Genomic DNA, 20,569 nt, shown 5'->3' on the forward strand with positions numbered 1-20,569 from the left:
TCCAGCCTTCACTAGAGAGTATTCCTGGATATTGGTCTAAAAACAAAAATAATAGCCTTGATGATTTGATTAAATACTTCTCATGGGTTTAGCCTGTATTTGATGATAAATGCCTTGTATCTATTGAGACTTCCCAAAGACTGCCTATTCTCCATTATATCTGACCTTAAAGTATTCAGCTTGGCATTTAGTCAAAGATACTGTATTTTCAAAGAAGACTACTTGAGGATGAGGACTTGAGACTTATTTTCTTAGTGTCTCTCCTACCTTCTCCTCCTCTAGCAAGGCAGCAGAGTAGATGCAGTGATTGTCTTTTGGTAAAAACCATTTTGTGTCTTATGTTATTTCATTGTTCTTATTTTACTTTATTTTAGGTCCAGGGGCAGCCATTAATGGTACAAGTCAGTGGAGGCCAGTTAATCACATCAACTGGCCAACCCATCATGGTCCAGGCTGTTCCTGGTGGACAAGGTCAAACCATCATGCAAGTACCTGTATCTGGGACACAGGGTTTGCAGCAGGTGAGTGGTATTTTTAAAAATGTTTAGACAGAATAATAGGATACAGGTTTTAAGAAATAGGTTGTTGCAAACTGAAAATTGATATTGCACTTAATTGTTTCTTACCTTCTGTTCGCATTTAGTCGATTTCCCACCTTTGTAGTGTCAGTGATATAAAGCAGAGCTATACAGAAATTGGACATCTCTGGTAAGGACTAAGATATTAGACGTGATCTCAAATCAATGTAAAGAATATAAAAAGAATCTAGTTTAATAAAAGTAATTCATTGGTGTGATCTCAGTTGGCACTTTTGGGCACTGGGGGAGGGAATTTTATAGTCTTCATTTCCTTCCATGTAATTTATAACTTGAGTTATCTAGGAAGTGATGGAAATATTTCAGTTCAGACCTGTCGCACACACCTCAAGCTGTACTTAGAGCAAAATTTATAAACTTAAATATTTTAAAAGAACTGCAAATAAACAATGGTATTTCTCTTAGAAAGTTGGGAAAAGAACAAAATGAGCAAAAGATTGGTTAAAATTAATGAAGTAGAAAACCAACAAATGTAGAAAAGTAAATAAAAGCTGATTCCTTAAACAGACATATAGTTAGGTAAATCCACTGGAAAGACTGATTTGGAAACAGAAAACAAAAGTAAACAGGACACACAACTCTGTGGCATCAAATTTTTAGAGGGATTTTTATCTTGTTGGCAAAAATTTTAAACAGTAATTATATCCAGTGCTAGAATGGGTGTGAAGAAAATGAAACACTCATTATTTTTGGTAATTTTCGAATTCTAAAGCCATTTTGGAAAGGTATCTCACTCTTAAATACATAAGCCTTTTGATCTACCTGTCCTGCTTCTGAGAATCTATTCTATAGGAAGAAAAGCATCAATATGTAGGGGAAAATACACAAAGACATTTGTACATGCAGCATTCTAGTAGCAAATAAATAAATAAATAATTGTAGCCTGAGTGTTAATAAGGATAAAGAAATGGTTGAATACATCATACTTTATTCATGTGGAGTGTTATGTCCTTGTTAAAAAGGATGAACTGTTGACTTTGGGTGAGGGGTTAATACTGAAGTATTGTTAGTGAGAAATAATTTTCAGAGAGGTATATACTTAAGTCATCTCACCTTTGTAATTAATAGCTAAATCCCAATGAGTATATATGTTTATGAACTTTTTACTAAAATTTTCTAAAGCTGTTTACATCTTTAATTAGTTTTAACAGTTACAATTATTTCATTAATGTCTTCATTTTTCTGGAGGAATGTAATATAAGTTGAAAGAATTTGGCCATGCTTGATAAATCAAACTTTTAAGTTTTGCATATTCCCTTGTAGTCTTGTGCACACCTTTCAGACATAGTTATACACATGCATATAGTTTTCATTGTTGTGTGTTTGGTGTTTTTGTTTGTTTTACTTTGCTTTTTTTTTATCCCCCACATGATTTTCTTATCATTTTTAATTCCTTCATAATGGTCAATTTGATGAATCAGAATTTCTAATTTACAAAGTGTATTTAGGGATTTTTGTTTCATTTTTCTTTTTTTGCTTTTATAGGTAAGATTACTATAAATGTATTCGAATTTTATAGCTTTATTTTTTCAGTTGAATTTAATCTTATGGTAATTTCTTTGGATTGGAAGAATTGGTTGGGCAAAGGGTAAGATCATTTTTAATGCTTTTGGCATATTTTTGCCAAGATAGAGTTTTAGTTAGGATTAAAAATAGTTTCCATGTTTCTCCATGCATAAATGTGTGAGCCTTTAAATATATTTTAGTGTGTGTACTTGCCTCAGTTTCACACTGCTGTTTCATTTCTGTCCTTGCTGTCATTGCCTCGTCTCCAACCCCCCCCTTGCCACTCCCTCTTCTCTGTTGAATAGAAATAGTGTGATTCAGTGCTAGGAACATTGTACCACGAGTGCGATGACCTGACTTCATTCACAGGTCTGCCATTAAACAAACTTTCTGATCTTGGCCAAGTCATTTGAGTGTCAGTTTTCTCATTTGAAAATGCAGTTTATATCAGGTGATTGCTAGGGTTCATTTCAGCTCTAAATTCTGTGATTTTTCAGCTCTAAATTTGGGGATTTTTTTTTTTTTGGCCTTTAAGAGACATTGAAATGGTTATTTTATTCCCCTCCCTCCAAGCAGGACTGTAACTAATCAAACCATCTTGGAAAATTTATTTTCTGTTAATGTTATATAATATGGCTCTAGGTAAGATCCCATAGCCTCCCTTAGAATGCTTAAAATTTCGATCCATTTTTATTAGAGGTTGCTTTAGTGTTTTTTGAATAACTGTGTCTTTTAGAAGTGTACTTAACCTTTTTTTTGGATTGCATCTTCTGTTTTAGAATTCCAGTGAAATCTATGCTCTCAGATTAATATCCCTGGCTTGATATAGACAATGGAACTAAAGTAGAGAGCCAAAAAATAGATGCAAGAATATTGGAAATTGGTATATAACAAAAATAGTATAAAGTATCAGTGAGGAAATGGTTTAAGAATGATATCAAAAAAGAAAATTATTCTCTACCTCATGCTATATCAAAAATACTTGCTAGATAGATTACAAATCTAAATGGAAAAAAGCATACTTGGAAACATTTATATTCTCTTTACAGGGATATTTTCTTTATGCTGTGGGGTAGAGAAGGATTTCTTAAAGACAAAAAAAAATTGATTTGACTACTTTAAAATAAAAACTTGTATACATCAAAATATATCATAAAACAAAGGTAGAAGACAAAATTTGGAGAAGGTATTTTTAACACTTAACTGGGTTCGTATCCAGAATACATTAAAAAAAATTTATGTATTGATATGAAAATAACAATCCAGTAGAAAAATGGGCAAAGAATATGAATAGATAGAAGAGGAAACCCTATTGACCAGTAACACGTATTCCTTGCTATCCAAAACAGGTAGAAAAAGATCCAGATAACCAGATAAATTTCTTTACTTGTTTATTTACCAACACTTTCTAATTTAATTTGTTAAATCTCAGTTTTGACTGCAGGGATGTCTGATATGATAGTCTCAACCTTTCTATACAAAATCTTTTAAGGATTTTATATATGCATATTTATAAAATCCCAGTTGGAAAAATTAGGAATTACTTAATTTTTTTTCAATATGTTATTATAAAAAACTTCAAACAGACAAAAACAAAGAGAATGGTATGGTGAATCCTCATCACCCATTTTAACACACAAACTAGTATTATGTTTAAGTAAATCCATTTTCATCTGTATTCCCCTACTCAAGGGTTATTTTGAATATATGTAGTACCATTTCATCTATTAAAAATATGGTATGTTAGGTATATTTAGGGTATATTTTTAAATGAACATGCTTTTAAAAATATATACACATGCCAGCCTATCATCGTTTTAAAAACTGACGTTGATTCCTTAATATCATCCAGTACCTAGACAGTGTTCAAAATTCCCCCATTGTTTCATAAATGGAAAACAAGTTATCTCTAATTCATAATAGAGCAAAACAGGACTTCTTTTTTTTCCTCTTTAGGGCATTCCCTGCCTTCTAGAGGAATTTGGGTAACTAACACTCCAGAACCATAGGAGGCCAGTGTCAGCAGGACACTAATCTTTTATGTTCTGTTCCGCAGATACAGTTGGTCCCACCTGGACAGATCCAGATCCAGGGTGGGCAGGCTGTGCAGGTACAGGGCCAGCAGGGCCAGACCCAGCAGATCATCATCCAGCAGCCCCAGACAGCCGTCACTGCTGGCCAGACGCAGGTAATTCCACTGTCCACTGTGTCAACACAGGAGCACAGCTGCTTTGGGAGGGTTAGACAACTGAGTCAGATATTTCACATGTAGTAGAAATGGGGAAGAAAAATTTCTTTTTCTTAAAAAGGACTACATAGTCCTTTTCCTTGTGGTGTCTTCGGAATGCGTTCAACTGTGGCATTATTTATTTCCTACAGACGCAACAGCAGATTGCTGTCCAGGGGCAGCAAGTGGCACAGACTGCCGAGGGGCAGACCATCGTCTATCAGCCAGTTAACGCAGATGGCACCATTCTCCAGCAAGGTACGTGTGCCCGTCATTTCTGTGGCACTTTGGGGGCATCCTTCTTATCCTGAGCAAATGACTGCTTTCGAAATTTTGTGGCAACCTCTATACGACATATTTTTGAAAAACAACAAAATTTCCTCTAAGTCTCCGTTGATTGTTAGTTCCTTGTCACCAATATGCGACCAATGTTGATTCCATTTGTAGAACTACAGTGGTTGTTAAAGACAACCACTAGGACCCTACGGATTATATAAGCTTTTTATTCTTTCTGCGGAGAAATGTTTTCTAAATAGAAGATTAGAAATATGGCGTTTCTTTAGTGGTAGAGACATACATCATAAGTCAAGTTGGCATTTATTGCTATTGCTGCTTTTTTTTTTTTCTGGGCCACTCTTCATTATTAATTTATTCCAAGAAGACTTATATGCCCACTGTGTATATGTAGCACATTACTGAAGTAGTTTTCTTCTCAAAGACCCTCTAGTCTAGTGAGTGAGACATGCATGTGACCAAATAAACACAGTGCATAGCCCTTATTAGAGGTCTGTATTCTATGACTAAAGGTTTGACCTGTGATTAAAATTTGGCAGTATACAAGATCCAGTGAGTGCAGTAAGCGTGCTCTCCCATGACTCGGGCCTGAATTGGCAGGAGCTCAGAGAATGATGAACAAATTCTCAAGTGCTGCTGTTGATAGCTTGGGGGCTTGGAGTACCTGGTTTAATTGGAAGTTTTAGTCCTGCAGCTGTTTGACTCATTGTCAATTTAGGGTAGACAAATTAAAAGTTTATAAAAATCTTCATCCTGAAGCAGGTTATTCATATATATAAGAACGGTTGATATAGCTGGAGTCATACTGGCCCATAGAAAGGGAAGCCTCCAGACTTTCTGGTCACCCATTGAAAACTATTATTGGAATACCCAGTGAATTACCCACTTCAAGGGTAGTTTTATTCAGAACTGGAACCCAGATAGTTGATAGAATTTCTAAGATTGTGATTACTTGGATTATATACAGCAAACCAGGGAGAGGATGGAGGAGAGCTTCTTTTCCCCTTGTGCTATTGAGTATGTTTTTCCAGGGTGCATAAGTGTGTGCCACATAGAAGAGGGACTAACTGTGTTCCCTCCTTTCTGTGTACCTGTTTTTTGTTTGTTTTATGTTTTATTTTCTTAAAGTTACAGTCCCTGTTTCAGGCATGATCACCATCCCTGCAGCCAGTTTGGCAGGAGCACAGATTGTCCAGACCGGAGCCAATACCAACACAACCAGCAGTGGGCAAGGGACTGTCACTGTGACACTACCAGTGGCAGGCAATGTGGTCAACTCAGGAGGGATGGTCATGGTAAGAAAATTGATTTTTCATTTCACTGTTCTCACCTGTAATTTGTTTTTCCATGTATCTTTGTCTTTGAAAATTTCTTCAACTTGCAATTTGATATCTCTCATAAAGCTTGTTTATAATGCTGACCTCTTGGGATTGCAGTTAATCCCTTAAGACACTTACAGAGATATACTTTTACAATAAACATTACAACAAACCATAATTCATTCTGGGCACCTACTATGTGCCAGAGACTATTCTAGGTGCTAGAGATATAGCAGAAGATAAACAGATGTATTTGCTTTTCTGTAATCTTATTCATAATTCAAATAATGAAGGGCGATACAAACTACTGATCTTCGGGAATTGGAAAGTATATTGCCCAGAGTGGGTAAAACAAGAAGTAAGTTCAAAATTAGAAAGATTGTAATCAATAGAGAAACCAAAAACTGTGATGTAGATATATTGGGAAGATAGGGAAGGAGAGTTGGGTGGTGTGAGTGAAAGCTAAATCCTCATATATGTCAAAATAGGGTGCCAGTATACAGTACCTAAAATGGATAAATTAAGAATGAGTAGTAGAAACCTGCACAGAAGTAGAGGAACTACCAGAAAAAACAATACAACCATTCAAAGTTGTTATAGTTGGGAAGGTAGTGGGGCACGGGAGCCCGTTACTTGTTTCCTCATACATTTAGTAGTGTTTTGTTTTTGTTTGTTTAGGAAAATATGGGTTGAATTATATAGTAAGTTAACAATTTAATTAAAATTATTTATATAACTAAAAGCATTTAGTAGCACTTGGTCAATCTGAACCTATGTTCCTTTGTGTTTTCCTTGTGCTCTTTTATTGCCATATGATTACCATTCATGACCATTAGATGGCAGCAGACATTCCTAGAAAATGGAGCAGTTGTGTGGACAAAAATTTGGACATGGTTGTGTCATTTCCCAGTATGGCTCCTTGGCCCCTATTACAGAATCATCTGGAATGTTTGTTGAAAATGTAGGCCTTCATCATCAAAAAATCTACAAACAATAAATGCTGGATGGGGAGAAAAGGGAACCCTCTTGCACTATTGGTGGGAATGTAAATTGGTACAGCCACTATGGAGAATAGTATGGAGGTTCCTTAAAAAACTAAAAATAGAACTACCATACCACCCAGCAGTCCCACTACTGGGCATATACCCTGAGAAAACCATAATTCAAAAAAGAGTCATGTACCACAATGTTGATTGCAGCTCTATTTATAATAGCTAGGACATGGAAGCAACCTAACTGTCCATGAACAGATGAATGGATAAAGAAGATGTAGCACATATATACAATGGAATATTACTCAGCCATAAAAGGAAACGAAATTGAGTTATTTGTAGTGAGGTGGATGGACCTAGAGTCTGTCATACAGAGTGAAGTAAGTCAGAAAGAGAGAAACAAATACCGTATGCTAACACATATATATGGAATCTAAGAGAGAAAGAAAAAGGTCATGAAGAACCTAGGGGTAAGACAGGAATAAAGACACAGACCTACTAGAGCATGGACTTGAGGATGTGGGAAGGGGGAAGGGTAAGCTGTGACAAAGTGAGAGAGTGGCACGGACATATATACACTACCAAACGTAAAAGGTGGTTTGTGACCACCTAGATGGGTGGGAGGGAGGGAGACGCAAGAGGGAAGAGATAGGGGAACATGTATATGTATAACTGATTCACTTTGTTATAAAGCAGAAACTAACACACCATTGTAAAGCAATTATACTCCAATAAAGATGTTAAAAAAAATACCATATGTTAACACATATATATGGAATCTAAAAAAAAAAGGTCATGAACCTAGGGGCAGGACGGGAATAAAGATGCAGACCTACTAGAGAATGGACTTCCGGACGTGGGGAGGGGGAAGGGTAAGCTGAGACGAAGTGAGAGAGTGGCATGTACATACATACACTACCAAATGTAAACCGATAGCCAGTGGGAAGCAGCTGCATAGCACAGGGAGATCAGCTCGGTGCTTTGTGACCACCTAGAGGGGTGGGATAGGGAGGGTGGGAGGGAGACACAAGAGGGAAGAGATATGGGGATATATGTATATGTATAGCTGATTCACTTTGTTATAAAGCAGAAACTAACACCATTATAAAGCAGTTTTACTCCAATAAAGACGTTAAAAAAAATAAAATGCAGGCCTTTGGTGTAAATGTTCTCCAAGAATCTGCATTTAACTAAGTGTCCTATAAAAGCTGCTTTTTGTAGCATTCAGAAGAAAACTAACAGGGACCAATAAACTGTCTCCCATGTCCATACTTCATGTCACTAGTTAATAAGCTCTGATTTTCTTTTCACACAGATGGTACCTGGTGCTGGCTCTGTGCCTGCTATCCAGAGAATCCCTCTCCCTGGGGCAGAGATGCTTGAAGAAGAGCCTCTCTATGTGAATGCCAAACAGTACCACCGTATACTTAAGAGGAGGCAAGCCCGGGCTAAATTAGAGGCAGAAGGGAAAATTCCAAAGGAAAGAAGGGTATGTATAACATTGGGAAGGATACAGGATGAGAACGGCAGGGTTCTACTTTTGAAATTACTTTTATGTAGTTTGTTTCCTTGAGTACCTTCCAAACATTGAAGTTAGATAGCTGTTACCTTTTGTAAAAGCATTTATTATTGCTATATGGAGCTGCAACTGCAATATTTAAAAAATATGACATAAATAGGGTGGTTTTTTTATCTTACGTAAAAGAAGTCCAGAGATAAATTGTCTTGGGCTGTGGTAGCACATTTCCAGTCCTCAAGACCCATTCTCCTCCTTTCTTACTGTCCTGATATTCTTAGTATGCTGTCCATGGTCCAAGATGACTGGGCTCTAGCCTCGGAGCAAAGGGAATAAGAAAGGCATTCTTTCAAGGAAACATTCAAGAAGTTCCATACATCTCACTAGCCAAAATTTAATTACATGGCCACACCTAACTGCAAATAAGTATAGGAAATGCAGTCTTTTTACTGAGCAGCCAACTAAAATTTGGTTTGTTATTAAAGTGAAAGAGAGGATGTATATTGGGAGGTAGGTAGTGATCTCTCTCATACCTTTGGGGAATCTTTATTTAGTTATTACTCTTTTGGCATTTACATTCTTATGATAGTTAGATATGGTTAGCTGCTGTTTATGTTTTCTCCAAAGATTTCTCCATAATACAAGGTCATAATTGCCCCCGGTGGCTTTGATCACAGCTGTCCTAAACTTTTGAGCATTAGACAGCTATGCTAGTTTCAGCTAGTAGTTCTATTTTTCTTATTTTAGAAATACCTGCATGAGTCTCGGCACCGTCATGCCATGGCACGGAAGCGTGGTGAAGGTGGACGATTTTTCTCTCCAAAGGAAAAAGATAGTCCCCATATGCAGGTAAGAAGATTTATACCATTTATTCTTGTCTTTACTGCCTTGTATTTTCTTGGGTGGAAGCCTTCGCATTGTCCTCCTGATATTTTCAAACTAGGTACTAATCAGTCTCTAAACTAGATGCAACATTGTGTGTCTTAGAGCCCTTTTCACCTTAAAAGAACTAAGGTCTTTAATCAGTGGCCTTTTTTCCTTCCAGTCTTTGCCAGTTATTACTATTAATTCCTTCTTGAAATTCTCACTTTTCTTGATTTTCAAAGAACAGGTTTGTTTCTTAGTGTAGTAGTAGCAGCAGCAGCAGCAGCTAACACTTAACTGCTATGTGCCAGCCATTATGTTAAGCACTTTTCTTTTGTAAGCATTTTTTCATTGAATCTTTACAACAAGCTCAAGCCCCATGAGGTAAGAATTATAGTTTCCATTTTACATTTGAATCTGAGGTTTAGAGGGGTTAAGTCATTTGCCTAAGGTAAAATATTTAATAAAATGGTGCAACTGAAATTCATACCTAGGCAGTGTAATTCCAGAACTTAGTCTGTAACCATACTGGTTCTTACATCTAATTTCACTGATTATATCTTATTGGCATTTCTAGTCAGTGTGTCCAAAATAGAACTGTTGGTTTTTATTTTATTTTTTTATGACTAAACCAAACACTCATCTCAACAAGTGACATGTCCATTCACCCAGTTATTAAAGCTACAGTTGTCCAATTCTTGAAGTCCTCTTGGTTTTAACTCTAAAATATACTCTGAATCAGCTTACTTTGTTCCCTCGTAACTGCTGTCAGGCTGGTCTAACCTGCTCTTCTTTGCTTCAGTTACAGCAGCTGCCTCGTCTCCCTTCTTCCCCTCTTGTGCCCCTCTAGTTCACTCTCCACATCTTAGTGTGATCTTTCTAAACGTGTATCATATCACCTCACCATCCTGCTTAAATCCCTTCTACTCCCACCCTTTTCCATTTGCACTTAGACTAAAATACAGAGTTCTTACCATGGCCAACAAGACCCTGCATGACCTCGCTCCTGCCCACTTCTGGCTTTATTTCCTCCTGCTGCTTGGTCTTTATGCTCTTGCTATAGTGTTCAGGAACCTTTGACTTCAAAATAGTAGCTGGTCTGTAAAGCTTTTCACGCCATCCTTTTGCTTGGCTATCTCCTTCTTTTAGGTCTTGATTTAAATCTGAGAGGCCATATCCAGAGGTCTCTTCTACCCCATTATTTTCTCACATCTTCCTTTTCTTTTGAGTGCAATATTGATAATAATCATATTGTTTTATTTGTGTGATCGTGCAGTAGTTGTCTCCTTCACTAGACTGTAAGCTGTGTAGAAAGTCGAGGATTGTTGTTCTCGATTGTACTTAGCATGATGCCCACTTAAGAACAAGCACTCAGTGAATGTTTGTTGAATTAATGCGTTCCTCCCATTTACTGATGCTTTATTCTGTATACCCATCACATCCCACCTGCACTACTGTCAAATCTGTCTTTATAAGATGGTGCTTTCTTAATCATGTCAGTCCCGTGCTCAAGGATGCATGCTAGTTGCTCATTGCTTTCTGCAGCAGATCTCAAACTATTTCTGTAAGTTACTTAGCCTCACTTTCTTCACCATTAAAGTGGGATGCTGTTGATACTTTATAGGAATGTTGGGATTTCATGCAGTAAGTCACATTAGGCACCTGTTTAGCACAGTGCTTAGCGCATGGCGAGAGCTCAGTAGAGGCTGGTTATTGTTCATGCTCACTGATCAAGACCCAGCCTCTGGTCCTACCACCTCCAGAAATGTTTCAGCTTTTTCTTGGATCACACCAGTTGAGGCTTCAGAGTGTTGGTGTGGAGGAACTGAAGGTGGTTATTGTGGAGTGTTGCAAACAGCTTCCAAGGACTGATCCCCTCCCCCCTTTTTTTGCCACACTGCACGGCTTACAGGATCTTAGTTCCCCGACCAGGGATTGAACCCAGGCCATGGCAGTGAAAGCGCCAGATCCTAGCCACTGGACCGCCAGGGAACTCCCAAGGGCTGTTCCTTGTCTGAACACTGCAGGTGTTTTGTAAAAGGCAGGCAGTAGGCAGAGTTTAATGGAAAGAAGATTAAATCGGAGTCAAGAGATTTGGGAGTTAGTTCTTGCTGGGCTCCTCACTAACTTTGTGACTCTAGTCCAGGCAAATCACTTCACCCATCCAGGCTTCAGGTTTATCTACAAAATGAGTGCATTAAAGTAAATAAATTCCAGCGTCCTCTCCAGCCCTGCTAAGTGCTCAGTATTTAAATATGATGATCAGAAAATATACAACATGACTTGGTTTCTCTGGGTCTTTTTCTTAGCCGCCTAAGGACCCTTAATCCTTAAGCATAGAGCACAGCATAGGTGCTTAGAAAAGAGAGATACTCTCAACTCTGGAGTGTTTATTAATGGAATTCCAGGTCAGACTTGAATCTTTTTAAGAATAAGATGTATTGTCTCTTCTTTGCTAATGGAGCTGCGTTTCAATCCGTGTGTGCAGACTTAGATACATCACAAGCCTTTGGTTTCCTTAGTTTGTGTATTTCCCTTGGTGATAAGTAGTGAGAGCCATGAGTTCCCAGTTCTTTTGCAAAGGACTTTAATTGTTATGCTTTCTTTGTAGGATCCAAATCAAGCAGATGAAGAGGCTATGACACAGATCATCCGAGTGTCCTAACCCCAGGCCATGTGATGGAACTGATCAAGGTCATGTTCCTCGCACTGTTTCCCACTGTTCCAAGGAAACTGATCACCTCTTCCAATGGGACACTGACGATTACATTCTGCCCTTTTCTACAGGACAGAAACCACTTAGTTTTTAATAAGTGGCTTAGTATTATAATTGCAAGGATGTCTGGCAAATTGAAGTTGCAAGCCTTTGACTCACCCTTTCAGTCAGGACTTATTTCAGACTGTTGGTGACATTGACATTTCATGGATTGGGATGATGCAGGGGACCCATGCCAGCCCAGCAGTACCACACCTAGCACTTAATGTTGACTGGTGATGCGAGCCAGCCATCTCAGCAGAGGAGAACGACCTTCTCAACCTAAACTGCAGTCAGGGAAGCTGCAGCCCACTCCTTCCCATGGATTCCAAACAGCACCCATCCCTCTGATGGGGGATCTCAGGCTGACTAATGGACACTTTGTATTCAGAGATGGTTTCCAGGCAAGGAAGCTTCATCTCATGATATGGAAACAATAAATTCTCTGAGATACATGCATCTAATCTGTGGTAATAATAAGAATCCCTTCTACCCAGATGATAGGTTGGTATTTTTGGACTCCAGCCAAGAAGAAGCTAACTCTGGGGATAGACTGATAAAAGACTCAAGCACTAAAAATATAGCTGAATCTCTTAGCTTTGACAAGTTGTGGTCTGCTTGTCTGTCGACAGGTCATATGGACTGTAGTTCTTGCTGAGGTTACTTTTAAGACAACTTAGAGTGTGCTGGGCCTTGACACTGCCTTTCCTAAGTAGAGAACAAAATTATAGAACTTCTGTGCCGAAGTGCTGAGGACATTTGTAGTAACTCCTTAACAGAGCAGAACTAGAGATTTTCAATCACAGGCTTTGTGACAGCATTTGGGGAATAGAAAGGTTCATGTTTGTTTCAGTCCAGAAGGACAAAGGGTAGTATGTATACTCTGATGTTGTCATAGCACGATTCACCAGTGGATGGATACCTGGGATGGATCATTAAGATGAAGAGAATAATTTACATTTATACTATAACCTTTTAACAAGCACGGAAAGGGAAAAGTCTGAGATTTGGTCCTTGACAATTTCTGGAAAGCACTGTTCAATCAAGCTATCCTGGACATAGTCCAGGTTTGCCTACTAGAGCTTGAGATGTATGTTGGCTTCACTCCTGCGCTTTGTGCTGGCCCTGGAGAGCGAACATTCTCATTCTTCCCATGGCAGCTGATTCTTTGGTGCCAGTTTCCGTTTGTTTCCCCTTTTCTCCGTAGGCATTGTGCGGAAAGGTTTTCACGTTGCATCCATGTTCTGGGGATAAACTGCGGACTGGAAATAGAGATTCCTGCAGGGTCAGGAACAGGACCACAACTCCCAGAGTGGATTGTGCCTCAGTAATCTGTTTCTTTTCTAAACGTGGAACCCTGGGAGAACTAAGATGATATTTCAGAAGAGTTGCTGTTTTCTTGGAAACAAAGAAGGAAAACAATCCTTTTGAAGAACATTTGGGTTTGATTTAAATACCAAGAGTAGAGATTGGCTCTTTCTTTGATTTCACTCTAGCTGTATTAAGAAGGAAAAGAAATTAAACCCTCTAAAGAAAACATCACAAAGGGAAATCACTGTAGTGGTACAAAATAGAGGTACAGAGCTATGCAAAGAAAGCAGGAAGTGAAGTATCTCCCTAGTCCCTTGAATCTAGTCGTCTGTCCTGGCTTGCGGATGTTAGGCAGGGTTGACCTGTGGGCTCACTAGAAACTTCTGGCTCTTTATGTGAGTTTCAGGTGTTAACTTTATTCAGTAAGCCTCAAGTTCTTCAGATGATAGATTACTAAAAACAATGAAGAGTTTATATCCTTTGGTTTGTTTAGGAACCTTCAAGATGCAGAGTTCAGAAAGAAATTCCTCAGACCTAATTTCTAGTACTTAAGCCAACAACAGTTCTAAAATGCTATTTATTTGTGTCTGTAAGTTTGTACATAGTAATACCAACCTCATATTGTTGCGGATTTTTGTTTTCACGAGTTTGAGTTTGGTTTTATTTGAAATGCTTCAGTTGTCATTTTGTCATTGCCATTTCAGGTAGCTCATGGCCCTTTTATTGTGGTCATTTTAGCACATAATAACCCACAAAGTGGGGGTGAGATTTGGATTCTTTTGTTACTAGAAGTTCTTTTATTCATTTGTCCTTGTGACTAGTGATGGCTTCATAGATGCAAAAAGAGTGAATGGATGAGTGAATAACTGGTTTAATGCATAGTTCACTTCTTGAGTGCTTTTTTCCGCAGGATAATTGTAAATATATATTTTAATTGCACTGGTACATTGAACATGTCAGTGTATATACCACTGGACCAACAGCATTTTTCTGGCTAATGGGTGCCTGATAATAATGTCTTGATTTTCCTTTGGGACTCAACTATACAGAAGGTTTTTTCCTTCAGCTGTAGGGGGAGCACAGGTGATTGATCATTGATGTCATTTCAATTGTTATTTTTTAAAATAAATTTATAAAATGCTTTAAAAGTGTCTTGAATTTTGAGGAGTCTACATCCCCTGGGTTCTGGGTTGTGTTTATAATGCTGATATTGTGAACTCTGTAAACACACATGTAAGCTCTGGACAGTGTCAAATTTGAGAGTGTCCAGCCTTTCAGCTGTGTCTCCCCTTGATCTCTTTTCCTTCCCTTTCGGCCCTCCCACCCTACTGAGGAAATATTTTCTGTCGCCTGTGGACTGATCATACATTTGGTCTTCCCACTGTAAGTGTTCATGAAAACACGATGAATTAATTCCATGAGTAAAATTAGCCCTTCAGTTACCAACCAAACAGCATTGTTATATGATATATTGTAGAACTAAGAATAGTAAAGATGTAATTTTTAGATTTATTTATGCAGAAAAACATAGATGCATTTCTGATTGTTAAAAATCCACAACACGCTCGTCCTTTTATTGCTTTGTGTTCACCAATCTGAGCCACAGACCGGCAGCCTCAAATGGGCCATTACCACACGAAGTGTGAGAAAAAGCGCGCAGGGGGAGTACTCCCGTGAGACCAAATGACCTGTCCTGGCAGACAACAGAAGTGGAATAAGTTCCCTAACAAGGAAAAAGACTTCCTGTGTTAAACGGCCTTAGTCTAACAGTGTTAAATTTAAAAACCATCCTGAGTTTGCTTTAGTCAGATGCCAATAGAACTTGTCCTTAGAAAATAATACGAGGAAAAGACCACCCTATTAATATTTATCCCAGGTAATCAGTTTTATCGTAAAAGCAGCTTCACGTTTGAAAGAGATTTTAAAACGTCAGGCTTTGCTCCTTCGAACGCGCCGCCCTGCCCTCCTTCCGCCCCTCCGCCCCCGGAATCCAGAGCAAGCGCAAAAGCTTTGAAAACAGGTGGGCGGGGCCCCAAGGAAGCCCGCACTGATTGGTTGGCGGGAGAGACCCGTCAGGGCCGTCGTTGCGGATTGGCTACTACGCGAAGAAACGCTGTTACAGGTCGTTCGGCGAAAAATTTCGCCGCTGCCGTCGCCGCTATGGCGACGGTTAAGGGGGTGGCGACGCCGCCTCTGTGGCCAGTAGAGGCCCGGCTGGCGGCGCTGCTTCCAGACCTGCTGGTCTTCAGAAAGCCCCGGGGATCGGAACACGAGCTTGCCACGGCCCAGGGCGTCCTCCTTGGCGTCCACGTGACGGGTGAGGGCGAGGGGAGGTGCGTCGCTCTCCCGACCTGCCGGAGGGGCGGCCGTTGGGCCACAGCTGGTAGAGTCCGCGGCGGTTACGGGCCTGGCCCCGGGGCGAGCTAAAGGCACGGTTTCATTGCACTTTCGCCGCCGCCGCCGGAACCTGAGGGTCATTTTCCGAGCAGGAGGACGCCTTTTCGGACGACCTGTCGTAGCCCTGGAGTTCACTTCAGCGATGATGAAATTGAGACTCAGAAAGGGGAAAGGGCTTTTTCGGGGCCATATGTCAGGCTTTGGACCCAAGTTTTTCCCCAGTCCCGAGCATTTTCCAATAAGCATTCTGCTTCATCCAATGATTTTGCTTAGTTATTTCCTTCTTTGGGCCCATAAGTAGGTGCCCGCCATTGTTCTAGGAGTTGAGACCTAGCAGCTACTTTGAGAGTCGTTCCTTTAACAGGTATTTGTGGAGTTTATGTGTCACGGATATGAAGATGAGTGATTCGGGTGCCTGTCCTCGGAGGAGCTCACCATATGAGTTCTCCACAAAGCTTTCATCCATTCTCCTTGTCAGTGGTTTCTCTATCCCTCACGTGGGTGGGGAGAGGGGAACCCTACAGGTTCCCTTGGCCAGGGAGCCTTAAGAGAGTATGATGGGAAAGCAGTAGTAGCTGGATTCCAATGAAAAGGGCACTTGTGGGTGAATCTTCACCATCTGCAGCTTCTAGAAACATGGGGAAGGTAGCCCTCTGGACTCCCAGAGGCAGCAGCAGCCAGCCTGGCCCTGAGTACTTGCTAAGTAACACCACGTTAAAGGATAATGAAATTACTCATCTTGAAGAGATCTGCTTCTGTTCCACTGGCCTGATGTGTGGAGGGAATAGAGCCTAAAAGTTTAGGATTTGCAGCTAACATAGTAATTTTTTCTTTGTTGGTCAGGGTTTACAGCATTAATGGACAGGTTCAGCCTGAGCTGCAAGTCGGAACGTGACATGGACACATTGGCCCACATCTTCAGTTATTACATTAGTGACATCGTGGAGCGTGAGTGACCGTTGTAGGGGAGCAAGGAGGTGTGGTGATGGGCTCTTGAGGGTTTGTAGCAGAAGGGGGCTCGGGGGCACTTTAAAACATACTAAAGTGACATCCCTTTAGTGTCACTCATCCTTTATTTCTTCAGGTTGCCTCTGACGAGCTAGATCTTTGCCTGTATCTGCCATTCTACGCAGTCGCACATCCTGTTGACTCGGTGTTCAGAAAGGGGGAAAATGCTGATTTTTACTTTGCATGTTTGTGTTTTATTTCAAAATAAAGTATTCCTCAGGTTGTGTCTTCTAACAGTAATATAATGTGCCTCGTGTGTATATCAGATATAATTTACAGAACACCTTCCCATTGTATTACTGCATTTTGATCCTGTGAAGTAGGACTGAGTTTTATTTTCTGCCATGTATCAATACTAAGCTGTGGATATTTGCCTAATCTGAGGAGGAAAAAGAAAACCTTTTCATTTGTACAGTAAACATGTTTTGAGTACCTACTCTGTGACATAACAGTGTAATAGGTGCAGGGAGTGCAAAAACCCATTCTTCGAGGAGTTTTCAGTCTAGTTAGGTCTACCTAACAGAAATTACTCTGGCCCTATACCCTTTAGTACTAATATAACATTCCCTTCATGTACTGACAGTATCCTGTTGAGTTATGTCCATCATTCTGAGATTCACCAGAATGATTACTTTGTGGCATCTTCTTTAGCCACATAAAGTGGCTATGTGACTCACCCCTTACCCCTGAGGAACAAGTATAAAAAATATTTTGGGAATTCCCTGACGTTCCTGTGGTTAGGACTCTGCGCTTCCAATGCCGGGGCCGGGGTTTAATCCCTGGGCCAGGGTTCAAACTAAGATCCTGTAAGCCAAACGGCACTGCCAAAACTTTTTTTTTAATTTAAAAATAAAAAGTCTTTCAATTGATCAAGTTTAGATGAAAGAAATAGAAATTATGTATCATGTGTGTATGATACATAATCATGTGTATGATAACACCAGGAGTTGCTGGGTACTAGAAATACATGGAAAAATAAGAAAGACACAGTGTCTGCCCTCATGGAGATTGTATTATTGTGATCTGATGGAGGGTAGGTGGTAAGAATGAAAGCTGGAAGAGGCATTTGGAGCAGCTGTGGAGAGATGATGGAAATTTCATCTAGGTTAGTGATTCTCAACCTTGGCAGGACATTAGATAACCACTCAGGAAGCTTTTAAAAATCCTGAGGTCTAGGCTTCACCCCAGTTAAATCAGAATGTCTTGGGTTTCCCCCAGGAATAAGGATGTTTAAAGTTTCATAGGTGATTTCAGTGTGCAGTAAAAGTTGAAACCATTGGTCTAGATACATGCTATGAAGGGAGCTATATAGAGATGAATTGATTTGAAATATATTTTGCAGTTCAGCAGACAGGATTTTCTAATGTGTTGGATTTCAGTGGGAAGTGGTGAGGAAAGGGACCCTCAAGTTTTTTGCCTTTCATACTGAATTTATGGTGATGTCACTTATCAAGATGGGAAAGATGGCTTTGAGAGAAAATCAAGGGTTCTGTTTTAAGTATATTGAGTTTAAGATGTTAATAAGTCAGTCAACTGGAGAAATGAAGTTAGTGGGTATGATTGAGCCTGGAGCTTAGAGAATAGATCTGTTAGAGATGAAAAGTGAATTGATGGCATAAAGAGGTTACTTAAAGAACTGATTGAGTCCACGTGGAGAGAGTGTAAATGAAGAAAAAGAACCTAAGACTGAGGAACTCCAGGGGAAGATTAGGAAGAAAGAACCTACAAAAGAGACTATAAAGCAGCCAGTCAGGTAGGATTCTGTGGTATTCCTGAAGCCAAAGGCGAGATAGTGTCTCTAGAAGAAGAGGGCCTTTCTAGCTGGGTTGAAAATGAAAAGTGTCAAAAATAGTGATGTCTGAAAAACACTGAATTTAGCAAAATGAATGCTGTGTTGATTTTGATCATTTTAGTGAAGTGGTGGAAATGGAAGTCAGATTGGAATAAACTGAGAAGAGAATGGTAGAGGAAAAAAAATAAGCATGAATTTGATAGGAGGAGAAACTTGTATATCGCCAGCTCTTTTGAGAATTGTTTTGCTGGGAATGTAACAAAAATTGAGCTAGTAACTAGAGAAGAAGGCAGAGTCAAGACTAGGTGGGTTAATTTTGATGTGTTTTGTTTTCTTTTTTTAAAAAAAAGATATTAATGGGAATGATGGAGTAGAGAGAAGATAAGGAAAGGAGTGAAGTTCTTGGGAGGGTGAGAGGGACTAAGATGCAGAGCACCAATAGGGGGATGGCTTTGAAGATAACAGGAGGACTTCTCTTCCATTTTAGAGAAGATGGATAAAGGAACAGACAGATTTGAGGAGAAGCTAGGGGAAAGGAAGAAGGAGTCTAAGCCTTGGAGTGAATAAATTGACCAGAAAAGATATGAGGAAAAACTCTGTAGGCCATTCTTTTCATCATATATTATTCTGCCACGATCTGGCATGTCTCTGATTTCGACTCATTTTCCTCTCTCTCCCTTACTTGATTTCAGATGTGCTCTGTTTTGGAGGGGATATCCTAAATATCACAGGTATTTTTCTTTTTTTCCTGAATATTTAAAGCACTGTAAGCAAGGAAGCCTATAGGTGGAATTTGGCATGTTTGTTTATTCAGCATTGTTTGATTATTTAGTATGTGCTGGGCCCTGGGGAAACAAAGATGAGGAAGACACAGTCTCTGCCTCACATGATCTCCCAGTCTAATGGAAAAGCCTTGTCCATATTAAGCTCCCACGTACTTTACATTTTGTTCACATTGAATGACAGGAAAATAAGTGCCTATAAAGCATTCATGAGAAAACTAATGAGAAACTTGGTCATTAATAGCAGAAGCTAAGTAGGGAAGAAGTCTAGCTTGTTTCCTATCTGGAAAACTCTTAGGATTCTTAACAGCTATATGCCATAGAGTTGGCCTGTCTTTTCATTTAAACTTAAACAAACCACTTAAAATCTTAAAATTCAACTTGAATGTAAACCTACACTTCGTGAACCTCTTAGATCTGTTAGTATACTGATGGAGAGAAGAGTACCAAAAATAGCCCTAGGTTTTAGGAACATTTCAGCTTCTACTTAGTCATGTTTTTATATGCTGAATAGTTTTAAGGATCTAAGGCCGTATTGTAACCTAGTATGATGTATAGGGCCAAGAAACCTTGTCTGACACCTTGCATGATATCTTCTGCATTATTGGGGGCTTTGCTCTGGCAAGTGAATCCAGATGTTTGATCTCTGTCAGCCTATCTTGTGTCTCTACAGGGAATGTGCTCCTGGCACTCTGGACAGTGGAACAGGATCAACTGAGTGACATCATTACCCTGGTGGCAAAATGCAGTCTGGAGATACAGGAGAAATTTGGGATCTACCATACCAGAGAAGGCCAGGACCTGCAGCTAAAGATAGGTATTAGCTACCAAAAGAGTGATCAGTTGGAAAACAAAACAAAACAAAACAGTATAAACAATTCAAAAGATAAATGACAACCTGGAAAAAAATATTTGTAACTTATATCACATAGACAACAGGTGAATTTTCCTAACATAGAAAAAACACCTAGAAATCAAGAAAAGACTAACATTCTAACAGAAAAGTGAGCAAAGAACATGAATAAATAACACATAAACAAAGAAATCATCCCTTGTAACTTGGGAAAAACTGGTCAACTTCATAATAAGAAAAATGCCAATTGAAAGTACCAATTGAGATCATTTCTTACCTAGAGCTATGGAAAAATTCAGATGCTGAACACACTGTTGATAAGGTTGTGAGGAATAAGCCTTCTCACACAGTGCTGGT

General features: G+C 39.4%; 2 protein-coding genes across 20 annotated transcripts in view; both read left to right on the forward strand.

Annotated features, from left to right (window-relative positions):
* NFYA (nuclear transcription factor Y subunit alpha) overlaps positions 1 to 14,522 on the forward strand; it is a 25,674-nt gene extending 11,152 nt beyond the window's left edge. For 11 of the 13 annotated variants that reach the window (XM_060307611.2, XM_030870799.2, XM_060307613.1 and 8 more), the window contains 7 exons: positions 375 to 521; positions 4,159 to 4,290; positions 4,482 to 4,587; positions 5,752 to 5,918; positions 8,250 to 8,423; positions 9,198 to 9,299; positions 11,926 to 14,522. In XM_060307611.2, coding sequence (XP_060163594.1) covers positions 375 to 521; positions 4,159 to 4,290; positions 4,482 to 4,587; positions 5,752 to 5,918; positions 8,250 to 8,423; positions 9,198 to 9,299; positions 11,926 to 11,979 — 882 coding nt within the window. In that variant the 3' untranslated portion in view covers positions 11,980 to 14,522. The remainder of the gene's footprint in view (positions 1 to 374; positions 522 to 4,158; positions 4,291 to 4,481; positions 4,588 to 5,751; positions 5,919 to 8,249; positions 8,424 to 9,197; positions 9,300 to 11,925) is intronic. The other 2 variants (XM_030870808.2, XM_030870811.2) reach the window with 1 other exon arrangement.
* A 982-nt stretch (positions 14,523 to 15,504) lies between these two features.
* Positions 15,505 to 20,569, forward strand: part of LOC115860714 (adenylate cyclase type 10-like) — a 119,852-nt gene continuing 114,787 nt past the window's right edge. For all 7 annotated transcript variants that reach the window (XR_009565936.1, XR_009565937.1, XR_009565938.1 and 4 more), the window contains exons 1-4: positions 15,505 to 15,697; positions 16,621 to 16,725; positions 19,270 to 19,308; positions 20,033 to 20,176. Coding sequence is in view for 4 of the 7 variants with exons in the window: in XM_060308527.1 (XP_060164510.1) it covers positions 15,541 to 15,697; positions 16,621 to 16,725; positions 19,270 to 19,308; positions 20,033 to 20,176 (445 nt within the window). In the remaining 3 variants the exon portion in view is untranslated. The remainder of the gene's footprint in view (positions 15,698 to 16,620; positions 16,726 to 19,269; positions 19,309 to 20,032; positions 20,177 to 20,569) is intronic.

This window comes from Globicephala melas, chromosome 11 (genome assembly GCF_963455315.2).
Source record: "Globicephala melas chromosome 11, mGloMel1.2, whole genome shotgun sequence".
Lineage (NCBI taxonomy): Eukaryota > Metazoa > Chordata > Mammalia > Artiodactyla > Delphinidae > Globicephala > Globicephala melas.